General features: G+C 42.1%; 1 protein-coding gene across 2 annotated transcripts in view; it reads left to right on the top strand.

Moving 5' to 3' along the window:
- Positions 1 to 20,173, top strand: part of LOC139368851 (poly(rC)-binding protein 4-like) — a 56,872-nt gene that overhangs the window by 10,397 nt on the left and 26,302 nt on the right. Inside the window, exons 2-6 of one of the 2 annotated variants that reach the window (XM_071108265.1) lie at positions 9,224 to 9,418; positions 12,269 to 12,292; positions 14,303 to 14,335; positions 16,483 to 16,599; positions 19,610 to 19,741. In XM_071108265.1, coding sequence (XP_070964366.1) covers positions 9,311 to 9,418; positions 12,269 to 12,292; positions 14,303 to 14,335; positions 16,483 to 16,599; positions 19,610 to 19,741 — 414 coding nt within the window. In that variant the 5' untranslated portion in view covers positions 9,224 to 9,310. The remainder of the gene's footprint in view (positions 1 to 9,223; positions 9,419 to 12,268; positions 12,293 to 14,302; positions 14,336 to 16,482; positions 16,600 to 19,609; positions 19,742 to 20,173) is intronic. The other variant, XM_071108266.1, reaches the window with a different exon arrangement.

The following is a 20,173-nucleotide window of genomic DNA, read 5'->3' as shown; positions in this document are numbered from 1 at the left end:
GCAAATGACAAATCCGTTTCACATGCATGAGCTAGCATGGATTGAGGGCTGACAGGACTGCACCAGACTGACAACCAGAGACAACTGTCATTTTATGTAATGACATAATGTCATACTGACTTTATGGCGTCAGTTGTTAACCCAACTCATTAATAATACTTATAAAGCTCAAACACACCCTTCTAATGATAGTGTCAAAGGGGTGTCACTCTCTCCTCTCCAGCTTCATCTCATCTGATGTGTTTCTAAGGAGATGATGTCCTTCAAAAGAGTGGAGATGGATTGATATCTCTACCAGTTGCCATGACATAATGCATCCTTTCCCCTCGTTGATTCCCTGAGCTCTTAGAAAAAAGGGTTCCAAAAGGGTTCTTTGGCTGTCCCTATAGGAGAACCCTTTTTGGTTCCAGGTAGGACTCTTTTGGGTTTATTGTAGAACCCTCTGTGAAAGGGTTCTACCTGGAACCAAAGGGCGTTCTTCAAAGGGTTCTTCTACAGGGACAGCCGATAGATAGGAAGTCAGAGAACATGTTCACTGACTTCACTTGCCTGAGAATGAACTCAGATGACGTTAAATAAACTGCTTCAGTAAGAGCACACAGTGAGCTAAGGATCATATGGCTAAGGTGGCCAGCCAGCAGTGTACCAGGGCAGGGCTGCTGGACTCCTCTCTGCGGCAGTAAACTGGCTAAAGTAGGAGACAGTCAGGGGTCTTGTAACCCTCTCTAGGGGGCTGGGTTTGGCTGGGCAGGCAGGCACAGTTCCAGATTAATGCTGGATCTGATACAGAGGGAAGGATGGAAGTAGGAAGTCCCCCCTGTGCCGAGGCTTGACCCCTCCCGTTAGAAGTGACAGAGACTTTGAGAGATAAAACAGGGGTCTAAGTGACAGAGAAGGAGACAGAGACGCTGAGAGATCAAACACTGGTCTTTAATTTCAAGCCTCTTGTTTCTTTGCAGCCTCGTGTCTCTCTCTCTCTCCTCGCTCTCTTTCTCTCTCTCTCCCCCCTCTGTGGAGAGAAAGTCAAAAGCAGCCATGCTCAAGTAACGTTTTCATCCTTGAGGGTGAACTGAATGTCTTTAATGTTTTTAAGTTTAGAACTCGACTGAGTGTTTATTTCTAGAGAATAGACTTATATTCCACTTTGCTGAAAAAGCTTTAGTTTTCATAGGGGCTTACAATATATTGGTAATACTGAGCAAACTTAAATAACTACTAGCCCTTTCCTGCAGTCAAATGACATAGTGGCCTCATGGGTGGAACGTTATTAATGTTATTTGCCAGCAGCATACCATCCTGCATCCCACTGCTGGCTTGCTGTTGAAGCTAAGCAGGGTTGGTCCTGGTTGGTCCCTAGGTGGGGGACCAGATGCTGTTAGAAGTGGTGTTGGGGGGCCAGTTGGAGGCAATCTTTCCTCTGGTCTTAAAAAAATATCCCAATGCCCCAGGGCAGTGATTGGGGACATTGCCCTGTGTAGGGTGCCGTCTTTTGGATGAGATGTTAAACGGTTGTCCTGACTCTCTGTGGCCACTAAAGATCCCATGGCACTTATCGTAAGAGTAGGTGTGCTAACCCTGGTGAACTGGCTAAATTCCCAATCTGACCTTCATACCATCATGGCCACCTAATCATCCCCAGCTTCCAATTGGCTCATTCATCTCCCCTGTAACTATTCCCCAGATTGTTGCTTTAAATGAGAATGTGTTCTTATCAACTTACCTGGTAAAAAAAATTGAGTTATATATAATCATATTTTTCATAATTAATAATCATGATTTATGTATTTATTTTAATGCCAAAAAATCTGGTGATTCTATGTCAAACGGTTTTGTTATATTTCAATCTTCTGTGATGTATATGAAGTGTAATATTTGGATGCAAACTCAAAATTTAATACATTTTAATGATATATCTGACATGGTACAGGTGTCTTCTTTTTTTAAGCCCATAACCATGTGTGTGAGCTGTATACTTTTGTTTCAAAGTATATTTGTTTAAGATTACTTGGTGCTTATCAAAGATGTGACAGATAAAAGCAGCTGTCCTGCCATCCCTCGACACTGTATGACCCTGATTTAGCCCACTGCAGTAAAAGGTTAAAAGAGACTGGCCTCAGTTTTACATACGCATTCGATTTGACCCATTCCAACCGGTTGCTTAAGTACGTATTCCTCCAATTATGCTGAATATGTCTGGGCATGGCCCTGACATTGCTGAAGGCTGTGTACAGCTGCAGCTACAGACATGCTGCTGACACAGAACATATCAAATAAGGTTTGGTTGTGTGAAATAGGTTATTTTGACTTGTGTTTACCAAATGGTGGATCAGGATCTGGACAACCTGTTGGGTTGTAGCCAAAGACTGGGTTGTACCTTTAAGGTTCAATTCCATCACTTTCAGTGTGTACCTATGGTACCCAATTGTACCTATGAAAGCCAAAGACAAATTGTACCTATGAAAGCCAAAGCCAAAGACAACATCAAATCATCACCATCCTCACTTTGTGTGGCAGATTATCTGTTCCAAAAGTCAACCCTGTCTGAATGAACTCTCCCCCTTTATCATTTGGCTTTTGATTACCCTGTCTCTCCTTCATAATTAGAGCCTTTACCCTTTCCCTCATGTTTGGACCCTACTGCAACACAAAGACAGGGCATTTTGATGGGTATGAATGATATCAGAGGAAATGGAGGAAGCGTGTTCCCTATAGACCTCATTAGGGTTTGGAGTGGACGAGTGATGCCATTAGAACCTAAGTGTCTGTCTGACCACTGTTGTTTGCTGAAGAGAAGCTGGTTGTGTACTCTGCGCTCTCTATAAAATAGGGAGGCGTATACCTTTCTGTTGGTTAATGTGGTGCCGAGGTCTCTCTGACCCTCAGAAATAGCGTTGGCAGTACTACATCATTTAAGACATGAATTATGAATATATTTCATGTTCTTGCTCTAACAATGGCAATGTTGATTTTATTTGAAATGTTTTTTTTACATTAACTCACTAGTTGTGCTTTTATTCAGTAATTCATCTTCAGGTTCTGGATTAATTCTGTAATTTCAGTTAACTCTAGAGGTTAATTGATATTGGGTTATTTTCAATTAATCCCTTGAAATGACTGAAATGGGATTGAAATAGAATTGATCCCTTCCAGCCCTAGTGTTGCTTATCTGCAGTACTAAAGGCAGTATGGCAGTTGCTGTGGCCCCTAGATGACTTTTTCCCTTCTAGCATCTCAACAGCTGAGGACCTTGTGATCAAAGCCTATCCTCTCCCTTGTTAAAAGTGGACACCCTCTCCCTTTGTGTGTTTGTGTGTGTGGTGGTGGTGCGGGGGTGTTATCATGTACATTTGAAGTCGGAAGTTTACATACACTTAGGTTGGAGTCATTAAAACTCGTTTTTCAACCACTCCACAAATTCCTTGTTAACAAACTATAGTTTTGGCAAGTTGGTTAGGACTCTACTTTTTTTTCACAACAATTGTTTACAGACAAATTATATCATTGTATCTAAATTCCAGTGGGTCAGAAGTTTACATACACTAAGTTGACTGTGCCTTTTAAACAGCTTGGACAATTCCAGAAAATGATGTCATGGCTTTAGAAGATTCTGATTGGGTCAATTGGAGGTGTACCTGTGGATGTATTTTAAGGCCTACCTTCAAACGCAGTGCCTCTTTGCTTGACATCATGGGAAAATCTAAAGAAATCAACCAAGACCAAATGCCTGAAGGTACCACGTTCATCTGTACAAACAATAGTACGCAAGTATAAACACCATGGGACCACACATCCGTCATACCGCTCAGGAAGGAGACGCATTCTGCATCCTAGAGATGAACGTACTTTGGTGTGAAAAGTGCAAATCAATCCCAGAACGACAGCAAAGGACCTTGTAAAGATGCTGGAGGAAATGGGTACAAAGGTATCTATATATCTCAAAAGTACACAAAGTATCTCAAAAGTACACAAAGTATCTCAAAAGTATCCACAGTAAAACAAGTCCTATATCGACATAACCTGAAAGACCGCTCAGCAAGGAAGAAGCTGCTGCTCCAAAACCACCATAAAAAGCCAGACTATGGTTTGCAACTGCACATGGGGACAAAGATCGTACATTTTGGAGAAATGTCCTCTGGTCTGATGAAACAAAAATAGAACTGTTTGGCCATAATGACTATCGTTATGTTTGGAGGAAAAAGGGGGAGGCTTGCAAGCCGAAGAACACCACCCCAACCTTGAAGCACGGGAGTGGCAGCATCATGTTGTGGGGATGCTTTGCTGCAGGAGGGACTGGTGCACTTCACAAAATAGATGGCATCATGAGGAGGAAAAGTATGTGGATATATTGAAGCAACATCTCAAGACATCAGTCAGGAAGTTAAAGCTTGGTCGCAAATGGGTCTTCCCAATGGACAATGATCCCAAGCATTTTTATTTAACTAGGCAAGTCAGTTAATAACAAATTCTTATTTTCAATGACAGCCTAGGAACAGTGGGTTAACTGCCTGTTCAGGGGCAGAACAACAGATTTGTACCTTGTCAGCTCGGGCGTTTGAACTTGCAACCTTCCAGTTACTAGTCCAACGCTCTAACCACTAGGCTACCCTGCCGTATACTTCCAAAGGTGTCGCAAAATGGCTTAAGGACAACAAAAGGTATTGGAGTGGCCTTCACAAAGCCCTGACCTCAATCTCATAGAAAATTTGTGGGCAGAACTGAAAAAGCGTGTGTGAGCAAGGAGGCCTAGAAACCTGACTCAGTTACACCAGCTCTGTCAGGAGGAATGGGCCAAAATTCCCCCAACTTATTGTGGGAAGCTTGTGGAAGGCTACCCGAAACGTTTGACCCAAGTTAAACAATTTAAAGGCAATCCTGCTAAATACTAATTGAATGTATGTAAACTTCTGACCCACTGGGAATGTGATGAAAGAATTAAAAGCTGAAATAAATCCTTCTCTCTACTATTATTCTGACATTTCACATTCTTAAAATAAAGTGGTGATCCTAACTGACCTAAGACGGGGGATTTTTACTAGGATTAAATGTCAGGAATTGTGAAAAATTGAGTTTAAATGTCTTTGGCTAAGGTGTATGTAAACTTCCGACTTCAACTGTATGTTTGGGTGTGTACGCGTGTGGTGTGTGTGAACAGTGAAGTGGTCTACTTTGCGCCCTCTGCCCTTACACAACTTGTGTATGCAAGTTGACACCCTTTCCCCTCTGTGTGTCCCTTTCCCCTCTGGATACCCTATACCCCTCACCCTTTATATGTACAGTATGCAGAGGGAACCCTGTTTCTTTTCTCTCCAAGGTGATGAGGTATGTCCCCATTCCTCACTCCCTCTGTTCCCCCTCTGTTCCCCTTGGCTTAGGCCCAGATCCAGAGCCATGCCCAGGCCTGCTGTTGTGTCGCTGTGTTAGTGCCATCCTAGTCTCAGAACTGGTGTCCAAATCGGTGAGACAAGTGGGTCAAACACCATTCTTTTCATCTTCAGCAGTCTCTCAGGCCACTCCTGGAAACACAGACAGAGAGAAAACAATCAGTGTCGAGGGATGGCAGGACAGCTGCTCTTCTCTGTCACGTCTTTGATGTGCGCTCCAAGAAAGGAGAGTAGAAAAAACAATGCAACAATGACATTTTGAACTTTTTGTTAAAGGGGCCTAAAAATGAGTAGTTATACTTGTTAGTGTAATAACCAAGAGGAAAGTAACATGTATTTGGGGGTTCTTGGAATGTGTTTATGATATTATTACTTTTTACTTTTTTTGTGAATATTGAGATCCTCCCAAGTAATGAATCACAATTGAATAAATCATCAGACTGTCCAATTAGACAGAGCAACACTACTGTGTGAGGTTCAACGAACATACAGAGAGACAGACCTATAGGACTGTGTAGCTGCTGTCCACCCTGCCTCTGCCTTGTCCTCACCCTGCGGTGCAGTCTGGTACCTCTCTAATTGCCCTGCCCTGAGTTCTGAGTAGAACTGAGTTTTAATTTAGAACAGAGGGGCTTTGTTCATTCTGGAACACTGGTGCTTGGGATTCTGAGAATGGGTTAGTTCAGAGGCTCATCACACCGCCCCCTCGCCTCACAGACATATAGCACGTGCCTTGTTATCAGCCCAGAGAGCAGCACATGATGATCCCTCCAACCATTCTCCTAATGCAATAAAGTGCTAACTTTTTAGCCGTGCCCTACAGCATAATGAAGTTAGCGCGCCGTTACGTAAATGTGTGTGTCATGATAATCAGATGTGTTTTGGAGCATGATGCACGCAGGAGTAAACTCTGCATTTTGTCTCTTTCAAAGATAAGAGAGGGAATGTTTGCTTTTCAGTTCATCTGTGGTCAGCGCTTGGGCCACTATTTTGTGTAACATCTTGGACATAATTGTGTGAGGCTTTAATATAAAGGAGTAAATTACCCTAGATAATGTTGTCAAGTCAATCCATTGTGTCTCTTTAAAAGCAGATAAAGTTGTTTCTAGCCCAGTTCATACCTTATCAGCGCCACTCTGCTTTGCTCTCTGGCCGTTGCTGACAGGCCAGCATTGCAAGGCTGTGCCGTGGTAATTAATCGGACACCACAGGCTTAGGCAAGTAGCAGCCAAGCTACCACATGATAGTCAGAGAGGGATGGCATGTTAGGTTTAAAGAGCCTCTGCATGCATACTGTACATAAATAAACAGATAGCTAGCAGCCCATGCTATTAAACCTGTCTAGAAGGGGCCTCTGAGGAATAGCATTTTGTCAAACAGCAGACTCCTTTTGATTAACCATGATCTCCACACATATGACATACTCTAACCTGCCTGCACAAAAACAACATGGACACTTACAAAAATACACCCCCACATGCCGCCCTAAAAGAGTTTGAAAAATGTATGAAGCGATGTGAAGAGGCAGGTTAAGAAACAAGGAACCTGCTTGAAGCCGGAGGGAGCGATTGTGTTTCTCAGTGATGTCTTAATCAGTAGGCCAGCAGCAGCATACCTGGTGTTGAAGGCTAGGTGGAATGCACTTGGCTGACAGTCAGCAGCGTTCCTATTAAAACAAGTGGCTTTGAACAAACAGGGACGATGGGATATGCGAGCCGCTCTACAGGGGACAAGTGCAGAACAGAATCCATATGCAGGCGACTGCAGCGTCAGCTGGACTGCTCTGACTTAATCAGAAAACATCATACAAATGAGATGTATCATTATTAGTGTTAGTGCAGAGGGCTGGGGCTATGTGTGTGTGCATGTGGACTGCAGTACAGTGCCAGAGTTTGGGTCGATTCTAATTCATTTCAGGAAATGAATACAATTTCATACATCACTTGAAAATACCAATAGAAAAAACATGGGCCATTTCCTTTTACTACTACCTGAAATGGCTGTGTCTGGAATGGCATTGAGTGAATTACTCTGGAGAATAACTGATGAAGATGATTTATCAAAATTACCCAAATATTATGTGGTAATTTTGCAGCTCTTCATTTGCTCTTAGGGATTGTGCGCTTAGTTTGATTACTTCTACTGGTGCAGAAGCCAGCTATTTATATAACAAACCCTGTACTTACTCTGTCTGGGCTGACAACAGTCAGAATCCACCATAAATCAAGAGGAAACGTAAATATCTCCATAAGCTAATTATACACCCTGTGTGCCTAGACTGCCGAGCACCCAGGTGACTCACAATATGTCACAAGAACTGACATGCACGCAGTGTACCCAGTAGTGCACTGTCATACTGAATTCAGTGGAAAGGTGTCTCATTGGAAACTGATGTGGTGAACATGTTCAAATCTCTGCACCTCCATCTTACCCGTTTCTTTCTCACTGGTGCTGAAGCTTATCTATTTATGTGTACAACAGCCTAGTCTTCACATTGTTGGAGCACATCACAGTACAGCACAGCACAGTTTTTTAATAAGCTGAAGAACTGAAACAACTGCAAGCTGTAATCTAATTAAATGCACTTTTTGAAACCAAAGTGCTATTGTAACCTACAATTAAAACGTTTGAAAGGAACAATCGTCGCATAACTCATGTACGCAAGGAAACCAGGCCATTGTGTGCTGTCATTCTCCAACCTCTCTGATTATAGGGACGTCGGCTGCCAGTTAATCATGGGCCAGTCAGTCTCATCCTGTACTCACTAACACCCACTCGTTGTCTATTAGGGCCCAATCTCCCCGTTAGCCAGAGTGGCCTGGAACCCTGCAGCTGACAGCAGCACTGCTGGGAGTCAATAGCCTGCTCACACATTATTTCTTCATCATTCTGACTTACATGCTGACTCGATTAATCCACAGATAAAAGGCGAAACAGAGTTAGTTTCTAGCAGACATCAGGCTTCCTCTTCTTTGGACTTTATATGGCGGTTGGCAACCAACTTTAAGGTGCCTTAGCACCAACAACTGGACGGGAGTGTGGACCTCAGTTCATCATTCAATCACCCACTTGGGTATATGCTCCTAAAAACCAATGAGGAGATGGGTGAGGCGGGACTTGCAGTGCGTCAAGCGTCGCAAATAGATCCAAGTTCAAGCGCGCGAGCAGTGTGGGTGCAATGATTGATTAACATGTATGTGTAAATGTATTTTGTAACTTGACGTGAGCAGTGTTGTCAGAATGTTAGTTATGGATGACCACCAATTTACAATTACCTCAGAAGGATGGGACATTGCTGCTTCATTATCAGTGGGTTGAGATATATTGCTTTAATGTGCACATTGATGGGCAAACCTTACATTCAACAGGATATTGTGAACTTGTTTGAGCTTTATGCTGTCCTCAATGCCCTGTTCAACTAGTTCATAATGGTTACCTTAGAGATAGACATCAGTCTGCATACTGTACTCACTTTCTGTGAAGCCCACAATGCAGGTGTTCAGTGGGTTAGACCTTGAACAGCTACAGAAAGCACAATGGCCATGGAGCAGGACTCACTGAGTGTGACTGATTTGAATTTAACACTCTGAATTCAGATTCTGTTTCAAGCATCCTGCATTGTGAGATTGAGATGGGATGGTGGCTCTGTCTTGTCATGCAAACAGGAGATTTATCCATCGACTTCCTATTGCAAAGTGACGTGCTAGTTGATATCACATCATTAAGATGTTGAGGTAAAACATCACAACAAATGGGTAAGAGTGTTTGTATTGAAATCTAGTTGTATTGATACGAAACAGATATCAAGTCTAACAAATGGCATTTCCTTTACTTTGTCTCAGCAGAGCTTTGAAGGACTGGGGAGTGACAGAGAAGAGAGAGAGCAACAGTCTTCATCTGACAGCGTGACCATTGGATGAGCCTTGTTCATGCGTCTCCCTGTGTGCAACTCCCACATCACTATGAACTGTGAGCAGGACTTCGGAGACGGGGGCCTGGGTGTGACCCTTACACTCCGACTGCTCATGCACGGCAAGGTACAGTTTGAGGGGATGGGAATGACTGTGAATATATAAGAGTAATTGTATGGGAATAACTGGAAATATATAAGAGTAATTGTATGGGAATAACTGGAAATATATAAGAGTAATTGTATGGGAAAAACTGGAAATATATAAGAGTAATTGTATGGGAATAACTGGAAATATATAAGAGTAATTGTATGGGAATAACTGGAAATATATAAGAGTAATTGTATGGGAATAACTGGAAATATATAAGAGTAATTGTATGGGAATAACTGTAGGTATATAGGAATGAATGCTTAGGGATTAGTTAAAGTATTCGGATTCAAATGTTGGATTTTAAAAACATAATTTTGTAATATGATCTCCCTCCTGACTCCTGCTCCTGCTCTTCTTTGTAGAATGTAAATAATATACAGTTGAAGTCAGAAGTACACATACACTTAGGTTGTAGTCATTAAAACTAGTTTTTTAACCACTCCACAAATTTCTTGTTAACAAATTATAGTTTTCAAGTCAGTTAGGACATCTACTTTGTGCATGACACAAGTAATTTTTCCAACAATTGTGTACAGACAGATTATTTCACTGTATCACAATTCCAGTGGGTCAGAAGTTTACAAACACTAAGTTGACTGTGCCTTTAAACAGCTTGGAAAATTCCAGAAAATTATGTCATAGCTTTAGAAGCTTCCAATTGACATAATTTGAGTCAATTGGAGGTGTACCTGTGGAAATATTTCAAGGCCTACCTTCAAACTCAGTGCCTCTTCGCTTGAGATCATGGGAAAATCAAAAGAATCAGCCAAGACCTCTGAAAAATAATTGTAGACCTCCACAAGTCTGGTTCATCCTTGGGGGCAATTTCCAAATGCCTGAAGGTACCACGGTCATCTGTACAAACAATAGTACGCAAGTATAAACACCATGCTGTTGTCATACTGCTCAGGAAGGAGACGCGTTCTGTCTCCTAGAGATGAACGCACTTTGGTGCAAAAAGTGCAAATCAATCCCAGAACAACAGCAAAGGACCTTGTGAAGATGCTGGAGGAAACAGGTAGAAAAGTATCTACATCCACAGTAAAACGAGTCCTATCTCGACATAACCTGAAAGGCCTCTCAGCAAGGAAGAAGCCACTGCTCCAAAACCACCATAAAAAGCCAGACTACGGTTTGCAACTGCACATGGAGACAAAGATCGTACTTTTTGGAGAAATGTCCCTCTGGTCTGATGAAAGAAAAATATAACTGTTTGGCCATAATGACCATCGTTGTGTTTGGAGGAAAAAGGGGGAGGCTTGCAAGCCGAAGAACACCATTCCAACCGTGAAGCACGGGGGTGGCAGCATTATGTTGTGGGGTGCTTTGCTGCAGGAGGGACTGGTGCACTTCAAAAATAGAGGGCATCATGAGGATGGAAAATAATGTGGATATATTAAAGCAACATCTCAAGACATCAGTCAGGAAGTTAAAGCTTGGTCACAAATGGGTCTTCCTAATGGACAATGACCCCATGCCTACTTCCAAAGTTGTGGCAAAATGGCTTAAGGACAACAAAGTCAAGGTATTGGAGTGGCCATCACAAAGCCCTGACCTCAATCCCATAGAACATTTGTGGGCAGAACTGAAAAAGCATGTGCGAGCAAGGAGGCCTACAAACCTGACTCAGTTACACCAGCTCTGTCAGGAGGAATGGGCCAAAATTCACCTAACTTATTGTGGGAAACTTGTGGAAGGCTACCCAAAACATTTGACCCAAGTTGAACAATTTAAAGGCAATGCTACCAAATACTAATTGAGTGTATGTAAACCTCTGACCCACTGGGAATGTGATGAAAGAAATAAAAGCTGAAATAAATCCTTCTCTCTACTATAATTCTGACATTTCACATTCTTAAAATAAAGTGATGATCCTACCTGACCTAAGACAGGGAATGTTTCCTATGATTAAATGTCAGAAATTGTGAAAAATTTAGTTTAAATGTATTTGGCTAAGGTGTATGTAAACTTCCGACTTCAACTGTACATGTGAGATTTGGTTAAGACAGTATACTGATAATACAGTGCATTTGGAAAGTGTTCAGACCCCTTTTCCACATTTTGTAACTTTACAGCCCTTTTATAAAATGAATTAAATAGTTTTTATCCTTAATCATGGTAGCATCCACATTAATGTAGAAGTGTTTAGAAACAGTCTATTCTTATCCGGGCTGTTTCACATCCAGCCGTGATTGGGAGATCCATAGGGCGGCGCACAATTGGCCCAGCGTCGTCCAGGTTTGGCCGGGTTAGGCATTCATTGTAAATAAGAATTTGTTCTTATCTGACTTTACTAGTTAAATAAAGGTTACATAAAAATAAAATATGTTTTACAATAAAAGTAAATTAATTATTTACCATCCAATTCTATTGGGCACCAAATCATCTGAAACTAAACCTAATCAAACGGAAAATGCATCCAACAAGTTTGTAGAGTCACAAGTTTGGTGTAAAAATTGCATGCTGGGAATATGGGACCAAATACTAAACCTTGTACTACTTTAATACACATACGTGAATTTGCAAAAATTGCTGTAATATATAAACGGTTCACCAGATATGGATGAAAATACCCTCAAATTAAACCTGACAGTCTGCACTTTTACCTCATAGTCATTGTATCATTTAAAATCCAAAGAGTCAAAATAACCAAAAAATGTGTCACTGTCCCAGTACTTTTGGAGCTCACTGTATGTCGATTTAGCACAAAAAAAGACGCTGTTGGTGATAGGAGTCTCTGGAAAGCAGAGGTAGATATTTCTCAGAATCTTGTATTTCTTTAATTCAGGAATCTATATTTTTTTTATCCCCTGGTATTTTTAGGAAGTTGGCAGCATCATAGGCAAGGTAAGAAGGCTTATATTTTTCTTCTATCATATAAATGTTATTTAAAACTCATATCTGAAGAGATACAGTATTCAGAGGGGCTTTCTGATCCAAGACATGCTGTTATCACAAGGGATGCCTATTTTCAGATCAATTAAGACATTTTCTAGAATTAGATTAATATTGTACTAACACAAGTGATGGGAATTATCCTCTATTAAAAATAGACGCTTCACACCATGCCATTTTGTAAGTGTTCATAAACCAATCTATGTGGAATGATTTTTCTATGTCTTTCCATTCTACTGTAAAAGCACAACAGACATAAGGCCTCCTGACACACAATTTTGTGACTGTAAATGTAATTGCCTTAAACCAAGCCACTTCAGACCTCTCTACCCTCTAATGTAATACAGTAATCCATCAAACAGAAACATTAGTGCAAACCTCCGGTTGAAACGGAGCTCCGAAAGGCATATTACTGTCAGCCCGTTTAGTGTCTGCTATAGGAACCCCGTCCTGTAGGCCGCTCTTTACCAGTTTAGTGTCTACTAGGAGGAGTGTAGGCTGCTCTTTACCAGTTTAGTGTCTACCAGGAGGAGTGTAGGCTGCTCTTTACCAGTTTAGTGTCTACCAGGAGGAGTGTAGGCTGCTCTTTATCCGTTTAGTGTCTACTAGGAGGAGTGTAGGCCGCTCTTTACCAGTTTAGTGTCTACTAGGAGGAGTGTAGGCTGCTCTTTGTCCGTTTAGTGTCTACTAGGAGGAGTGTAGGCCGCTCTTTACCTGGTTAGTGTCTACTAGGAGGAGTGTAGGCTGCTCTTTACCAGTTTAGTGTCTACTAGGAGGAGTGTAGGCTGCTCTTGACCAGTTTAGTGTCTCCTAGTTGGAGTGTAGGCTGCTCTCTATCAGTTGTGTGTACTAGGAGGGGTGTAGGCTACTCTTTTCCAGTTTAGTGTCTTCTAGGGCGGGTTTAGGTTGCTCTTTACCCCCTTGCTGGCTCTCACTTGCCCTGTAATAGAACAGGTAGAGAGAAAGAGTGAGTGAGAGAGCGAGAGAGAGAGAGAGAGAGAGAGAGAGAGCGAGAGTAGGGGGGATGGGGAAACCAACACAGAGGATATAAAATATTAAGAGAAACAGGGGATAAGAAAGAGGGGAGAGAGAACAGACAGACTGACGAAGAAGAAAAGGGGATACATAGAGATGGAGATGGGAGCGAGAAATGCTCTGTTTTGCACATACCGTGCTGAAACAGACCTGTAACCAGGCTCTCCATCCAAAGCACTTGTGTTAATTGCTCCCTTCCCCCTCTTTCATTCCTCAACTCTATCTCTGCTGGCCTCCAGAACCACAACCTCTAAAATTTCCCAAACTACACACTAGCATACTATTTAGAATTAAATAACAGGTGTTGCTAAGTACACAAAATAGTATGGTTGTGTTTTTATTAGAACACATCTGGTTGTCAATGTCATAGGCGTAGGTGGTAGAATCACTTGGAGAAGGGAGGAGAGAATGATGGGCTGAGGCCAATATAAAAGTGACAGATGGGGAGGCAATATAAAGCTGACAGAGGATGTATGACAGAGGTGTGACTTAATTCTACTCCTGAGCCTGGGTGACGTGCCTGGCAGGCTGGCTGGCTGCAGGCCACACAGAAAGGATCTCACACAAGGACAGGACAGACATTAAGAGTTGATACTAGAAGAGTAGAGGGCTATAGATGTGAACATAAAGGAAGAGATTGAAGTGAAAATGGATAGATATTAACATTTCAGATGTGGATGGGATGAGAATACTGTTTGTAAGCATGGTGCCATCCATCTCAGATTGGTAGAGGATTCTATTTTCTATGCCGTGTTAGCTCCGATTACTTTTCAATGGAGGGGAAATGTAGTCAATGTGAAGAAAAGTATCTGTTTAATAGTGATTTGAAGTACAGATGGATTTCAATATGCAAGTTGAGAACACCACTTTAACAAATCACACACACACACCTTACTTCAAAGTTGTCCTTCGTCTTCTCTTTCCCAGAAAGGAGAGACGGTGAAAAGAATACGAGAAGAGGTATGTTACCAGCTTCTTATCACCACTGTTCGTTATCTGTGTACTCCACATTACCATAATACATGCAAAGTAGAGCCTGTCATTGGTTGATGAAATACATGTATATAAACTAGCTCCAAAGCTATCAGTATCACATCTTGTTTCTGTCTCAATATGCATTCAATATGCAATCTTTATTTTCCAGTTATTGTGTAGACCAGAAGTGTACCATCACGAAAAGGTTATAGTTCAAGGCAAAACATAATCAAACCGGAGACAGTGTCTAATATTGGTTGTGTTGCATTAATATTAAACTCAAACCCTCTCTGGATGTTTGGGAAGAGTGACTGGTATAGCATACAGAACAGCCACATAGTCTGACCTGCCTATTCGCCACTGGTGGCTTCATCTCTCCTTTTTTGCACTCTCTCTATCTGTATGAAGCTCTCTCTTTTCTCTCTGTCTTTCCCTCTCCCCCCTTTTCTCTGTCTCTGCCTGTCCCTGTCAAGCTTTCTCAACCACCCTCTCTCCCCATTTCTCAGTTTGTCTCCTCCCTCTCTTTCTCTCTTTTATGTCTCTTCTGTTTCTCCCTCATAAACATCAAAGCTGCAGTTGATCCGATGGCGCTTGATTAACTCCTTGTTTAAAAAGTAATTTGAGTGCCATTGTGTTGGTTCTCGTCCCTCTGACTCCTGGTGTAAAACTATTATGTTGTACTTTATGAAGCAGAATGTGAAACAGAGGCAGTTAGACTGGGTGATCATGTAGCCATGTAGGTCCACTGCATGAGTCAGCCAGTAAACCAGTCATCCATGCTAGTTAGCCCTCCATCCACCCACCCAGTCAGTCAGTCAGTCAGTCAGACAAATAGACATGCCTTTAGTTAGTTCCCCAATATGAGGCTCTTTGGCTTCCTCCCCAGGCCCTGTCTGTCCTCACAGTGCCAGAATGACTCTATAAGATGACTGTAATCAACATTGTTAAAGTACCACCATACCTCTAATACTCATATGTCCAGTCTCTGATCCCCAGACCCCAGGGCTCTGGAGAAAAATTAAGGGACAGTTGATGGAGAAATCAGAGTACCAGCCTAGAGTTTAGTTACAGCAAGGTCAACTTCCTGTAGGGTGATCCAGCTCCCGTATAAATTGTTAGTTATCTGTGGAGCAGGGTGTATTAAGCCTAGGCGCTAGCGGGACAACTTCCGGTGAAACTGGAGAGCGCGCAATTCAATAAATAATAATACAAATTATGGATATTTAACATTTAGGTATATATAAGTGTCTTATATCGGCTGAAAGCTTAAATTCTTAATCTAACTTCACTGTCCGATTTACAGTAGCTATTACAGTGAAAACATGCCATGTGATTGTTTGAGGACGGCGCCCCACATCAAAATATTTTTCCACCGGCACAGGTTTCATAAATTCACAAATAGCCCTAATACCCCTAAACTTGGTTTCAACAAGTCAAAATACGTTTATATTTACTCGTCAGATACCCTAAAATGTAATCAAATGTAATCAAACTATAATATTCCTTATGTCTTCATAGCGCACGCAAACACGAATTTCCAAGACAGTGACCCTGTACTAAAAGTGATATTTCTTATTTGTTTTTGAAGTTACAAGCCTGAAACCTTGAACATTGACTGCTGACAGCATGTGGAAGCCATGGGAATTGCATCCTGGGAGCTAATTTTCCGTATGCCCTTATGCTTGCCATTGTAAGAGCATGGTCTCTCTCTCTCAAAAAAAAAGTTTTTCTTTGGATTTTCTCCTACCATATCTATTGTGTTATATTCTCCTACATTATTTTAACTTTCTACAAACGTCAACGTGTTTTCTTTCCAATGGTACCAATTATATGCATATCCTGGCTTCAGGGCCTGAGCAACAGGCAGTTTACTTTGGACACGTCATTCAGGTGGAGATTGAGAAAAAAGAGGCCTAGCTCTAAGAAGTTTTTAACTGGTCTGGAGTTTGGCCTCCGTCTATTTAACCATACCCCTTCTTATCCATACTAACCTCATTGTGTCCTCCTCACCTCTCTGCCCTCTTACCTGTGCACCTTATTTGCGCCATCCACCACATGATATAACCATGCTCTCCTCATCTAATAGAACGTAAATAAAGCTAGACACTGGTTCTTGGTCTATCCCCCTACAGAGCAGTGCACGGGTGAACATCTCAGAGGGCTCCTGTCCAGAGAGGATCATCACCATCACTGGTTCTACAGACTGTGTCTTCAGGGCCTTCACCATGATCACATACAAACTGGAAGAGGTAAGACAACACAATCAGCGTTTCCCTTAGAGATTTCCTTAGGCAGGGCACAGCTGCACAAATTATTTGATGTATGATGTCCTGGTTTCCAATTCAATTATATGTTTTTATTTATACAGTTCATCCTGTAAATTAATAATTGAAAATCATTTCTTCCCAGGTTGGCATCTACTGCAGATGAATTTGACGTTGGATAGGAGTTAGACTGTTGCTGCTCTTGGTTCATGAGCCTTTTCGATTCTCATTTGGAATATTGCAGTGTGAAGTGTAGCTAGCACATTGATGAATACATTTATCACCCGGCCTTTTATGCAGCAGCATAGTGACTTGTTAAGTTGAGCTTGGCATTGGAACAGCACTGACAAGAGGAGAGTAACAGTCGAGTGGCTCCATGCCGTTTATGGAAAGCATATTGTTTTGAGGGAGAACATGCGTCAGTGCTTCAGGCCTTTTGATGAAAGAGCAAATGACAATATGTTAACGTGCTAATTAATTAAACAGATGAGGTTTGTGTTTAATCCCTTAATGAGCTACAGATAATGGCAGACCTGCGGAACATTTAGCTATTTATCCATCAGCAAACTAATTAACATGATAGATTCAGGGACATTTTGGCTTGCCTAGCTTTGGAACAGTCGCTCCCCGCGTAGTCGAGTCGACGGAGCCTTGTTTCATTGCAGTCAGTAAACACACGCTGGCTGGGAGGGCGCCGTGCAGCATTCATTAAAGATCTTAAGCTCTCACCTATTCCCAACCCTACATTAAGCCGAAACTACCGAGTTGTCATGGCAACCTGTTGGCTGACCTACAGCACACGGCATGCCTCTCGCCATGCCTGAGTGGTATGTGTCTGACATCTTTAATTAAAGGATAGAAAGAAAAATACATTTTTTGGGTATTGGGTATGGGTATTGTAAAGAATTGATATTGTTGTCTCTCTTCTGCTACTCCCTACTGTTATTAAATGAGAAGTTCACCCAAAATCCAGAGACTCCCAAGTGATTTTATACATTGAAACTAGTTCAGGGAATTTTACCCTTCCCCCTCTCGCTCCGTGTAGTGCTGTACTGAAACAACTGCAAAAAACGTCTCATGTGACTGGTGATGTTGCTGGATGCAGGCCTCGCTCTGCTCCGTTGCCAGTGAATTCATGATTCAGAAAGAACACCATCCCAACCTCAGAAGCACAGGGGTGGCAGCATCATGTTGTGGGGGTGCTTTGCTGCAGGAGGGACTGGTGCACTTCACAAAATAGAGGGCATCATGAAGGAGGAAAATTATGTGGATATATTGAAGCAACATCTCAAGACATCAGTCAGGAAGTTAAAGCTTGGTCGCAAATGGGTCTTCCAAATGGACAATGACCCCAAGCATACTTCCAAAGTTGTGGCAAATGGCCTAAGGACAACAAAGTCAAGGTATTGGAGTGGCCTTCACAAAGCCCTGACCTCAATCCTGTGGAAAATTTGTGGGCAGAACTGAGTAAGCGTGTGCGAGCAAGGAGGCCTACAAACCTGACTCAGTTACACCAGCTCTTTTTTATTTTACCTTAATTTAACTAGGCAAGTCAGTTAACAACAAATTCTTATTTTCAATGATGGCCTAGGAACAGCGGGTTAACTGCCTGTTCAGTGGCAGAACGACAGATTAGAGCTCTAACCACTAGGTTACCCTGCCGCCGCTCTGTCAGGAGGATTGGGCCAAAATTCACCCAACTTATTGTGGGAAGCTTGTGGAAGGCTACCGAAACGTTTGACCCAAGTTGAACAATTTAAAGGCAATGCTACCAAATACTAATTGAGTGAATGTAAACTTCTGACCCACTGGTAATGTGATGAAATAAATAAATGCTGAAATAATTCCTTCTCTCTACTATTATTCTGACATTTCACATTCTTAAAATAAAGTGGTGATCCTAACAGACGTAAAACGGGGAATTTTTACTAGGATTAAATGTCAGGAATTGTGAAAAACTGAGTTTAAATGTCTTTGGCTAAGGTGTATGTAGACTTCCGACTTCAACTGTACATGTTGTACTTGACTTGTTTCTCCCAGGAAAGGAGATTTTATTTGGAGCAGTTTAGTCATTCTCCATTGATGTCTCATCATCTTAACCACAGCAAACACAGGGGATTATGCCCAGCGCCTCTTTGTGTGACTGCAGATTCTTGTAACCCCCGGACGTATTTACGCCAATTTTCTTTTGAGAGTTGTTCACCGAGTTTGGTGAGTGAGCAAGGATCGTGCCATTCACAGTTGTTAAGATATGACGCATATTTTTAGATCAAATCTGATAGATGACGCCCAGAGCCCTGCGATCCCACTGACGAGCTACGTGCTCCTCATATAATGAGACAACTCCACGTCAGCCATGTTGCCTAGATCTTTCCACCTCACTTAATATAGACACTGAGAGAAAACCAAGGATCATAGCTGCATTAGATACATGGGTTTTCTATTTAAAAAGTAGGCCTACAAGAATTGTTGGAGAAATAAATGTTTTTTTGCTCAAATCACCTGGAGGGCACCTCTGTAAAGTACGTGAAATGATTATTGCACACCGCCTAGTTAACGCATTCTGTTTGAAATATATGTGGTGTGCGTTGCATTCTGCCAGGGCATACGGAGAGAGAGGGGGAGAGACTTGTATTCAGGTTGAGTTATTGGGATGTTTGCTGATGGACAGAGATAGCGAGGGCCATTTACATTTCAAAGGCTTAGGGAGCCTGACTGTTCATTAATTACCAGCTCAATCTCCGCCCACACCGGAGTGAAGGAGAGGCTACCTGGTTTATTACCTGGTCAAATGAAGGAACATTTTAAACAACCTGATTGAGGCCAAGGCTTTACCTTTACAGGGCCGCTCAAGACCCCCCCCCCGTTCAGTAGAAGCCGGGTTTTTTTTTAGGTATTATGCCATCAATGACTTATCATCCATCTTTCTCTCTCTCTCTCTCTCTCTCTGTCCCTGTCTCTATCTTTTCCCCATCCTTTTCAACCCTCTCTCCAGGATCTCACTACACTGGTGGCCAACGGTACCATCAGCAGCAAACCCCCAGTGACCCTACGACTAGTCATCCCAGCCAGCCAGTGTGGCTCCCTTATTGGCAAGGGAGGGGCCAAGATCAGGGAGATCAGAGAGGTGAGAGACTTCAGAATATCTACCTGCATTCAGTTACCACAAGTTAACCATGCTCTCTATTCAATCCATATCAAGGAAGTTCAACGTTACAGCATGATTGAAATGTAAAGGCAATGTTCCCACGCTAGCAGAGACTGCATTCACGGTATACGCTGCATATGTCAGCTCAAATCGGAAATGACCTTTACATTTCTATCACATAATCTGTAATGTTTCAGCAATACAGATTGAATAGAGCCCTAAAGCAAAAACAAACTGGCACCCAGGTTAGCTAAATTGAGCATCCCCGTCATACCTCCCTATCACCTCTGTCCACAGCTTCGTATCTGGATGAGCTGACACTTGTTTAAAGAAAGCTACGATAAAGGGATGATGATTGAGTTGGTGGAAAATATCAAAAACATGGTTGACTTGAGGCAAGAAACAAGTCCC

This window comes from Oncorhynchus clarkii, chromosome 16, assembly GCF_045791955.1.
Source record: "Oncorhynchus clarkii lewisi isolate Uvic-CL-2024 chromosome 16, UVic_Ocla_1.0, whole genome shotgun sequence".
Taxonomy (NCBI): Eukaryota; Metazoa; Chordata; class Actinopteri; order Salmoniformes; family Salmonidae; genus Oncorhynchus; species Oncorhynchus clarkii.
Note: the sequence above shows the minus strand (reverse complement) of the source record. Positions and strands in the feature narration are given on the sequence as shown.